At 45.3% G+C, this 10882-nt stretch overlaps 2 protein-coding genes across 3 annotated transcripts; one reads left to right on the forward strand and one right to left on the reverse strand.

Moving 5' to 3' along the window:
- Positions 1 to 96: 96 nt before the first annotated feature.
- On the reverse strand, positions 97 to 5148 carry Spt5 (Transcription elongation factor subunit Spt5). Its single transcript, XM_076825085.1, has 11 exons — positions 4803 to 5148; positions 4629 to 4711; positions 4296 to 4551; positions 3992 to 4224; positions 3413 to 3911; positions 2986 to 3337; positions 2331 to 2917; positions 1884 to 2236; positions 917 to 1318; positions 668 to 843; positions 97 to 593 (listed from the first exon to the last, which is right to left on the reverse strand). Exons 1-11 carry the CDS (start codon positions 5024 to 5026, stop codon positions 351 to 353), a joined length of 3408 nt encoding a protein of 1135 aa, XP_076681200.1. The 5' UTR covers positions 5027 to 5148; the 3' UTR covers positions 97 to 350.
- A 1119-nt stretch (positions 5149 to 6267) lies between these two features.
- LOC143376097 (uncharacterized) lies at positions 6268 to 10867 on the forward strand. 2 transcript variants are annotated; one of them, XM_076825967.1, is made up of 12 exons: positions 6268 to 6874; positions 6957 to 7194; positions 7317 to 7573; positions 7637 to 7826; positions 8951 to 9106; positions 9233 to 9374; positions 9957 to 10061; positions 10152 to 10234; positions 10293 to 10357; positions 10427 to 10476; positions 10541 to 10658; positions 10719 to 10867. In XM_076825967.1, the coding sequence occupies exons 1-12, from the start codon at positions 6695 to 6697 to the stop codon at positions 10791 to 10793; spliced, it is 1659 nt and encodes a 552-aa protein (XP_076682082.1). In that variant the 5' UTR covers positions 6268 to 6694; the 3' UTR covers positions 10794 to 10867. The 2 variants fall into 2 exon arrangements, with proteins under 2 accessions (XP_076682082.1, XP_076682080.1); XM_076825965.1 differs by having other exon boundaries at positions 6269 to 6874; positions 10541 to 10867.
- Positions 10868 to 10882: the final 15 nt, after the last annotated feature.

Consider the following 10882-nt stretch of genomic DNA (forward strand, 5'->3'; position numbering starts at 1 on the left):
TACGCAACTAGTTTCAGATCAATGAACCCTCTAGCGAGCAACTTATAATTACGCAACTTTAGGTGGCACAAGGTGTGGGCATTACTTCAGACCGTGTGAAATTCATTCTCGATATTATTCATCTGTATCGGTACAATCGATCCTGAGGAGAGGGTTTAGGTGATCTTTACAGTAATGTGTTTATTTTACATAACTTGTGCACTATTTGAACATAACAGGGGGTAAAACGCGGAGAGGTCAGCAGTGTCGACGGAATTCCAACGTCGTCCAAGTAATCCTAGCTATCGTCTTCAAAACTGTCGTCCGCGGGCTCGTTCTGTGATGTCTGATGATTCTCGTGGAATGAGGAATTACGTGCTGGGTGCTTTCATTTTGCACAGGAACCGCAGGTGCAGCATCTTCACTTCGTCCTTGCCCATTTTCACCACACCTTCCTGATTGTCTATGGACAGCAGCGTGCCCACCGCCTCCCTGTCTTCGCCGATCAGCACCTTCACTCGATCGCCGCGGGATGGAACGACGGGCTCCAGTTCCTCGCACACCAGGTTCACGACTCTGTCCTCCACTGGGAGGAAGACGGAGCACATGGCGCCCTGTTGACAAGCCGCGGACATTATACCCACGCGAAACCAGAAACTCTGTGTAAAGTATCGGCAGAAGCACTCACGGATATTCCACGAATAACGCCCTGTTGCCCAGCAAGCGCAGGGTCCTGGTGAGAGTCCCTGATTCGAACCTCGATATCCGTGGTGTGCCACTCGGTGCCTCCTATGACCCCAGCTCCTACACCAGTATCCAGCCCAGCGCCTGGCGTCTGCGGATTGTACGGACTGCCTGCGACTCCTGTGAGGAACAATGCCGCAATCGCTTAAAAACACTCTCAGAAATGGAGATAAATCGAAGGAACGACACTTACCAGGTGTCATAGGGCTGTAACCCATCGGCGACGGCGTAGCAAACGCCCCATGGGGGCTAGTAGTATACCCAGTGCCGCTTGGTGAAGGAGTGGCGACGTAGCCTGCAGGACTTGGACTCGCGGTGGCGCTACCCGCTGGGCTGGGACTAGGCTGGTACGAGCTGAAGCTCTGCTCTGAACCATACATCGTGCCAGGGGTTTGCGGCGTGAATGGTCCGCCAGTGGGAGGGTAACCAGGCGCGTAACCTGGCGACCCTCCTTCCTCCATGCTGTAGCCGTCGAAGTCGTTCGTCCTTGCGGGAGTGTTGGTGACTGCTGGATCCCAGGCGCCTGACTGCCCCGGTGTGCGCGAACCATCGTGGGACGGTGTCATCGAGCCGTAATGAGGCGTGCGGGAGCCATCTGTGGATAGAAGATTAGCATTGAACGGGACTCTTCACGCTCCAAACTCTGCTGACTCCAGGGTCTGAGATACTAAGGTCGGATTCAGATATATTAGCCGGTCGATTCGTTTTCGCGAACAGCGATCGAGGAGAAATCAGCCACCACCATCTGACAATCATGGATTTGTCAGTTGGAGTTGCGTGGCTCCCGAAGAGTAAGGTGTAGCTGTGTGGCTTTTATTTATTGTTAGCATAATAGTTGTGTGCGTTACGAAGCCATGCGTAGAACAATACGAGATGAAGTTATCGAGAAAGAATCAATGTTCTGACTAATAAAACTCCTGAATTTTTTCGAAGCTAACGCACACCTATTCTGCTGTATTTCTACGCTAAGAACTCGGTTTGGCCTACACGTCAGGAGCTTGGCGCTATCACCACCTCTTCTGACTAACTCTTGTTCTGCGAGAGCGAGTCAGGAAACGTCGAGAAAAGGAGCACCGAGACGGGCAAGAATACCCCTCACGAAACTCACCGGCCAATATATGTGAATCCGACCTCAGGCTCCATTGATCCACGATACTCACTTTCGTACATAGGTGTCTGGGACCCGTGCATGGGTGTCTTGGACCCATCCCTGGCGTACATCGGCGTCTGTCCACCAACACCGTAGGCTGGCGTCCTGTTGTAGCTGCTGAACCCGCCGTCCTTCGTTGGCACGCCGACGTTCGCGATGTGCGACCTGTCCACGGATATGGTTTGGCAGGTGGAGTGCAACTCCACGCGCGCGGTCGTCTCCGTTGCATCCTTCACGATTCCAACGTTCCCCTTGTAAGGTCCACCTGTTATTTTGATGGTGGTGCCTATGAGCTCCCGGTCGCGACGGGCTCCTCCGCCGCGGCCCCTGCCTCTTCCACCTCCGCCTCTTCCGAAACCACCTCTGTAAATAAGGGAATGCGATTTGTCGATGAAAGGGCTGCATTTAAGGATGGACTGTGATTTTTAATAGTCACTGATAAAACGGTATTACTAACCCACTGGGATGCATCGGGGAGGCAATCCTAGGCGACATAAAGCCTGCCACAGGTGACATGGACGTTACGCTGGACTTGTTTCCGCCAGACAGCTGCAGGTGCCTCGTTTTGCAAACGAATATCCCGCCGTTGTCCACGAACATGCGCGAGTGCAGGAACGCGAAACTCCTGTACAGGTGTTTGATCTCGCCGCCTCTCCCAGCGTGCGGCCCGTCCACCACTTTCACAATGTCCTTCTTCTGTATGGTGTTCTGCTGGGAATCCAACGCCACGGCGTTCCTATTCTCCCGCCGTTTCGTGAGTCCCTGAGGCCTGGCCTCGATCACCTTGCCGTGCATGGAGAGCACGTGGAAACTCTCGCGTTCAAGTCGAACGATCACTCCCACTGTTTGCGCGTCTAATTGAACCAGGTCGCCCCACTGGAACTGCCCTAAACTGTCCACTCCGGTCGCCATGTCCGAGCACAGCTGCAAGTCCCGGGGGAGGACCTCCAGCTCGTGCATCGATAGATCAGAAAACAGGACCACCCTGTTCTGTTCCACTCGCACTATCAGACCGGTGTCGCCCTCGTACCTTCCTGCTACGACCTACGAATAATTGAACGAGTTTAGGTGGAAAGTTAGAGGCTCTTTTACAGCATTCTTCTGAATCTCACCTTTACGTGATCGCCCATGGTGAAGTATTTTCGTAACTCCGACGCTTGGAACTCCAACGCCTCTTTAAGCTCCTCGTGCTTTGGCATAACCATTATCATGTTCCCATCTATGGAGACAATCTTTCCTTGCAAGTTTATCAATTCACCTTCGCACACTTCGACATTGTCTCCCGTGCTGAAGGAATGCGTCACCGCTGAATCGTCTTTGTTATTGGAAGCACCAGTTCCTGGGCCTCCGCTTAAATCTATTTCAACACCTTCCGGAGCCTCTTCGAACCTTTCTAATTCAGAAAGTGTTGGTTTCACGCCCTCCGCGATAATCGCGCTGGTCGTGAAATTTTTGTACAAGAACCTGGAACAGATTAAACATTTACAAGAAATATATAAATACCGAACAATCAAGTAAATAGTTTCTAACAAAACATACCCTTTTCTACTGTATCTGTTCCCCTCAAAAATCAAGAAATCACCATCGCTGGTAACTTCCCCACCAATGGCGCGAATCGCTTCGGGGTCGAATGGCTTCGCTGGTGGCCTTCTTTTCTTCTTGCGTTTCAAGGCTTCGGATTCGCTTTGAGCTGTTCTCAACGCTCCACGCGGCCTGGTATAGTCGATTCTGGGTAACAGTTTCAAATGGACCTGATTCTGCGCCAAGTCCACGTAATCGACTTGAGCTATGTCATCTTTATAAATCCCTCGCTTCAGTCTGACCCACTGCTTGGCCTTCAAGCCTGTCTGCTCTTTAACTACGCGCAGCACGTCAGTCATTTCCTTGATCGGTACCATCTGCTGCTTCCAAATACCCATTCGCAAATTCCCTACATTCTCGATCGCAGCTTTTACGTGCGCCTGCTTGTACGCTTCTATGTAAATGTAACCCTTCACGCCTTCAGGTGCGACGACAGACTTAATCTGAAGAGGTTCGTCTGAAAAACGAGATCATATAATTAGAAACAAAATAGAAATGTTTATTAACCGAGAATGTGAGAACGATGACGGTGCGTACTTGAAAACTGATAAGTTATGAACTTCCTCATTAGAAGAAGCACAGTAGATTTCTCTTCTCCAATGCGGCATTTCACCATCCAAAGATTTGGGTCTTTAACACCCGGCAACAGAGTTTGCTGAGTGATCTCGTCGCTCATTTCCTCACCGCCATCGCCAAAATGACGAGCAGCCACCGACTCGTCTGCGTACTTCTTCCTCAAGTATTCTTCTATTTCGTCTTCCTTTTGGGAACTGATGAATGCGACAGACATTAGTCCCGCGATAAACAACCTTGAAATATTTAAAGCCACGTAGATACTTACTCCCAAAGACTGGTGCCCCTGCGCCTTCCTTCGATCTCTCTCGCAGTGGGACCAAGCTCGTCAACTTCGTTTCCCACGATACCGATCTCCTGCGCCCCTTCTTCCCACTCGTCATCATCCTCAACCTCGTCGTCAACTTCAGCCTCGTCAATAATAAACCCGCCATACTTGTCTTTCTTCTTTTTCTTCCGAGGTCTGTCATCATTTTCCTCCTCTTCTTCCTCGTCATATTCGCTGCTGCCGTCAAGATCTTCGCCTGCGCATACAGAGACACGAAAGGTGACAACCGAGATTCGTACGTTACAAGCTACTCGCAACTCGTCGCTGCTTCACCTTCGGGCTCTTCTTCTGCCTCCACCAGCTCCTCGTCCCCAGACCTGGCTTCCTCCGCCTCGTCAGCTCTGCCATCCTCCGAGCTACGAAGTCATGTTGAGTATTGTTAATGAGCCATGGATGGCCCTGCAAATAGCGCTTTGAAATTGCTGGCAATTTAAAATGTTCACTCACCCGGAGGCCGATCGAGATCGAGATCTTGACCTAGACCCGCTCCTAGACCTCGATCTAGAGGGACTTCTGCTACGAGAAACGCTACGGGATCGCTCACCGACGCTACCAGCATCGCTGCCAGCTGCGGACTTCACCGAGCGATTCTCCTCCTGGTCGCTTCCGCTTCCTCCACCACCTCGATCGCTCTCGTTGTCGGACAGATTGCTCGCCTCCGAGTCCGACATTCTTCACGAGAATTACGAGAATCTCGTTAACCGTGACTCGCGAAACAGAGAATGCAACAGCTTGGTTAAGCCAACAGGGGACACGAAACAGAATAACCAAATACAAAAACTTAAGAATGGCATTCCTCCGCCTACGGCCTCTAGAGGGCAAAGTGATAATTAAGACTGCGAGATGACGTTCGTCGGGATATTATCATCACGGATCAGGTGGAGGATGGACCAACGGGCGCGGATGAAGTATAGACGCAGACTAGATATACACTCGCATCGGAAAATAAGTTGACACTGTTTAAAATCGCATAACTTTTTTAAAATTGGTCCAAACGACTCAAGTTTTTTTAGAAGCTAGCGGAATTAGTTTTCTAGGTGACGTGAAAATAAGATTAGAATGCTACGAGTGGTAGAAACTGAAAACAAATCTCATCGAAATCATTTAAAATCTAAAACGCTCTGATTGTTAGGACTAATTTTAAGAAACATAGGCTGTACTTACGAAAACCTCCATGTTCCGAATTGGCTGAAATTTTGGAAACAGATTCATTTTGCCTAGAAAGAATGTTTCCGAAAAGGATTTTTGGTGACTTGTTACCGACACTGTTACCGACACGTTGAAGGCGGCGCGAAATACACAGAACCTGCTGTTTTCAATTGTTTTTAAAAGGTATCGGGAATGTTGGGTCTACAATCAAACAGGTGGTTCAGTTCGTTGTGGTTCGTCGTTACTAGTAAGTCTAGGCACTCTAGGCAAACCAGAGTTAGACTGTACTTCCGAATGAACCAGACTTATTCCGACACAACGCATTGCACTTTCCAACTTGTTCCGGATATTAGTATTCGTTGGGGTTCGATTAGTGTGCGTCTCGTCTGTGGTTCGGTAATTGTCTTCATTTTTTTACCATAATACGGTAAGGTAGAATATGACATCAAAATGGTAAAAACAATTTCAAGTCGCCAAAAAACCTGCTCACAAATATTATTTCTATGCAAAATGAAACTGTTTCCAAAATTTCAGCCAATTCAGAGCATGGGAGTTTTTGGAAGTTTAGCCGAAACATGTTGCATAATTCCATTTACTAATAGATTTTTATAGAAACACAATTTTTACTTATTTCCATATAGAGTGTACATGTAAGTTTAACTGTTTAAATAAATCCTTTTTTCCCTTCTTTCTACATGTGTATATGGTTCGATTATTCTACCCCAGAGCCACTTTCCCTTTGCCCTCAATACTACTTTGGGGAATATTTGTTTAACTGACCATTGTTCATGATCAGAGGCTACTACAATCAATCAAGTTTTTCTAAAATGAAAATGAATTGTACATTTCACTTTGCAGTAGTAGTACCTTATAATTGATAAGCATTATATATTACTCTTTAGTGTAAGCCATCAAAATCAACGATTGCACCACAAAAATTCATTTTTTATAAATTTTCCAGACCAAAATTATAAGCATTAAATACACAACTGTTGCTTGCATTGAACATAAAGAAACTGTCCTGTTTTTATCACATTTAATAGTTCAAAGGCAATCACCCCCATGTCGTCACCAAGGCAATGAATAAACAGGAATTATTATCGATCCGACAAACTGTTCAAGTGCAGTTCCCTACTTCCTAGGATTACATTCGAGTCGCGTAAAAACTGAGAAACACATCCTTATGCACCATGTCTGATCTGGTGACAAATTTATTAACCCAATATTACGGATTTGGGGCAGAATCGAGTGGCAAAAAGTTTCTCTCCATTCATCAAAGTGTAGAAAATGCAAAGGAGGAGGATGAACAGGTTACAGAGCAAAATTCTTTAAGTACGAGTGAAGAGAACCCTTCCGAGGAAGAATCTAAAGTAATAAACAATTACTTACGCCTTCGATCATATATTTTTAAAAAGCAGTGTATGTAACACAGTGAAATAAATTTGTTTTTAGAAGGACAACGATGATTGCCGGAAACTTAGCGCAGCCAGCGAGTCCTATCCAAGGTCATCGCGAGTTTTGGAAGACACAGAATACGCGCACGATTTCACAGAAAATTTAGACTCATTTGACTTCGACCTCGGACCAAATATTATCTGCGATTTCGTCAAAGATACGGAGCAAATCATGATAAACCAACAATCTTCGAACTTTCCAAGGGGTGGCGTTAAATCGACGCTCGAGACACCAGGTGATGAATTAATAATCGTATTTCAATCTCTGAAGTGCTTTCTAAATGAAACACTGAAATTTTGCAATCGATATCGACGTGAATAATAAATCCATGAATTCATGCTGCTACTGCAATTTTAGGTGCAGAAGCAAACAGTTCCAAGATGGCGAACGGAAGTGACTTAAGTCTAACGTTCGTCGAGGACGATTCCCCTGAGAGCGCTTCGGACGTTTCTTCCTCGATATTAAAAAAATCACAGAAATCTTCGAAAACCAGTACACCCTTGCCACCGATGCCACGAAAAAGGCCCGTTTATAACGATACCTTTGCAGATCTCTCTAATGCCAATTTGGAACAGTTCCCTAGTGAAATATTAGAGAGATTTTCAGGATTAAAGGTGCATTCCAATAATTCCTTGACATTCGTACGAGAGACTCGACTTTTTCTTCGATTTATTTAGATGTTGTATTTGGCGGACAATCGTTTGACGGAACTCCCAAATGAAGTCTTCAGCTCTCTGAGAGGCCTGGAATGGCTGGACGTTAGAAGTAATCAACTTTCCTCGTTACCAAGCAGCATCGAATCCCATCCATGTTTACAAACGCTCCTTCTTCAGGGGAATAAAATAGAGAGGCTACCTCTGGAACTCTGTAAGCTTCAGTCAAGGTCCACAATTTTTAATTGCCTTTTGAATCGACGATTCTGACTGCGGAAAAGGGCATCAACTCGCTTTGCACGATATTTCATTTGTAATTAGTAGTAGTAAATAGAGATTTATTTTTTACATGTGTTGCGTGAGTAAGTGTTTCTGGGACTGTTAACTCAAGATTGTGCTTTCGTTTTGACTTCTTCCTTCATCGTAGGCTTCTTTTCTTCTCCTTTTTTCCAGAACCATACGCATCCACTCCGCTCCTTCCTCTTCTCCCTTTAGTATCCCCCTTTTCGTTGAATTTTCTCTTTTCAACTCTTTACAGTCTTGTAGCATGTGACCCAGCGTCTCTCTGGCCCAGGGCTGCACAGGTAACTGTTTTCAGCGCCTAGCGGCGAACAACTTATAGCGTCGAGCTGTCCCGTTGCTAAGGGTAGAATCAGTAAGGAGAACTGCAGTAGTGTAGGTGCGTGCTCGTAGGCGCGCGTTCACAGCGGCTTTTTGTCGTTTTCGTAAAGAATGGCTGATTTCAAGTCGTTTGGATTCGCACTTACACTACTGCAGTTCTCCTCACTGACTCTATCCTTAGCAACGGGACAGCTCGACGCACGGCCGATTGCTCGCCGCTAGGCGCTGAAAACAGCACCCTGTCTCTTTTTCTTCCTTCCAGTACTTACTTCCCCGCTCTTCGTTCCCACATCTGAACTTTGCGATCATGCTTTGGTCTCTTTGTAGTTTCCGTTTAGGTAATTTGCTTTCTGGTTATCCCTGATTTCTGTGTAATGAACGTTGTATCTGCCTCCTAGTATTCTGTCGTATTGCCATTGAATCCACTCTGCCATGTCTCTTTTCGCCAGTTCCTCAGCAAACTCTCTTTCTCTCCTTCTTTCTATTTCCATTTCTTGGACATCAATCACTCTCGTTCTCTCCCATTTCGACTTTTTCTCTTCTTGCTTCGCGTCTATTTCCATCCAGCTTTCTTGTACTATTTTATTCCTATTCAGCCGTTTGTCTGTTTTTGTTTCCTGCAAAATTAGATATGCTAGTGTATCGAAGTCCAAACCTAATGCCCACCTTCTGTATTCCTTGCACGATTTTAAAATGCTGGATCTGGACCTGTCCCAGGCACCTTGGCAAAACTGAAAACCCTTCTGGTGACACAAAATCCTCTTGCCACGCCACCGAGGGACATCGTGGCTGCTGGTTACTCGGCGATTCTGGAATTCCTGAGAACAGAATGGAACATCGTGCACCCTGAACGCCAAGTGGAGTTCAAGCAAAGTGACGTTTTACTTTCACACTGATTTTTTACTGTGGCAAAGTTTCTAATTTATATGTAAAAATATATGTAAGAGTTGTAGATCAAATCTAAATATTGTAAGCAATATTCTTTATTTTGCGCTTTAGACAAAATTGAGCCAAAATTGTCAACGATCCTCTGCTACCAGTCCCCACGAAGGAAGAAGAGGAACGCAGGACCCAAGAACACGGTTCGCGACAGAAATGCGTCAAACAGAGAGAAGCGTAAATCTTACAAACCCAGCAACAGGTACTACGACGAGAAGCTCTCTTCTTTAACAAACAACACGAACCATTTATTTAAAAAAGAATCAACCTTCCTCTGCGACTCTTGCTTGGGCAAGTTAACTAGCACAAAAACCTGTGAAAATTCAAAGAACACACGTGGAACGTTAAAACATATTTCTTTAGTAAATTCCAAAAATTCAAAGAGTAAAATGAATGTTCATCTCGACGAGGAACTGAAAGAAATCAATGATAAAATTCTGCGACTGTTGGGTCCTTCTCCGAGGTCACCTTACGTGAGGCAGACCGTAAAAATTCTGAAAACTTATAGAAAACCGACGAGAAGAGAGTGTAGACTTTTGTCAACCTCTGGTAAGCTTGATTATTCCGTGCCTCCAAAGAAGCAGAATAGTTTTTCAAGGTTGAAGACTAGTAGGGAACGTGATAACGTCGAAAAGACCGAGCAGGTGTTTGATATTATCACGAAGGATGGAAAACTACTTAAATTGCATCCGCTGAGATTGACTAATTCAGAATGGATGCTGTCGTGTTTGGAGAATTGCGTTGGGATGAACAATTAGTTAAGCCTTCTTTACAATTTACTCAGGTGCGAGAACAGGGGGGCGAACGTTTCGATGGAGCATCGTTTGCTATGGTTCTCCAAGGTAAAAGAGTTGTTCGCGAAGCAGGCATCGATGCTTCAGAAAATGAAGTAAGAATTTTGAAATCAGTGGAAGAATATTTTGATAATTCGTCGTGGGAGTCGGTTATCTAAATTTGCAATGGGTCGACTGTTATTTAGGGACGAGTGTGTTTTGAAGGAATGGAAACGAGACAAGAGAAGTTTCAGCAAAGCTATGGAAAAAGCAATGAGAAGAAACGGAGGTATATGACCAATTTTATTACGTTTATCATTCTGTTAAATGAAATGTTCGTTCGATAGATGACATTCCTTTTGGGTTCGACGTGGAAGATTACGCTTCTGTGTTCAAGCAGAAACCTAGATCGGTGAGATTTGCCTTCGAACTTTCTATTTTCAGCTTATAAATTTCCATAAAAATTGGATTTGAATCGTAGGAAAATTCGCGAGCGAGAAAGAGAAGCGGACAGAAATTCATTCCACCAGAGTGAGTGAATCGTTTATAACAGTATTACATAAAAAGTTGAATTTCAAACATATATTTCTTGTAGTGACATTAACAAGAGAATCAGTGAGCTATTGGACTCGCTTAGTCAACTTCAGATGGAAACTGTGGACGAGAGAACTCCTAGAACGCAGCAGCATTCGTTGGAAAACCAAGTGGAAAAGGTATTGGATACAAAATTGCAAATCATACTGATCACGCGCATCTCCTTGATTGTATTCCAGATATTACAATTCCAAAGTGAGATTCAGAATTTGCGAAAATACAACGACGTTGCGCCACTACCTCTCAAGAATTAAACAGTCCTCCGAATATTCTCAAATCGTCGACCCCGCCAGAAGTATCAGTCCTCGACGCGTTTGTTTAAATAAATCAAATAGTGATCACA

The sequence above is a fragment of the Andrena cerasifolii genome, chromosome 13, assembly GCF_050908995.1.
Source record: "Andrena cerasifolii isolate SP2316 chromosome 13, iyAndCera1_principal, whole genome shotgun sequence".
NCBI classification, from domain to species: Eukaryota; Metazoa; Arthropoda; class Insecta; order Hymenoptera; family Andrenidae; genus Andrena; species Andrena cerasifolii.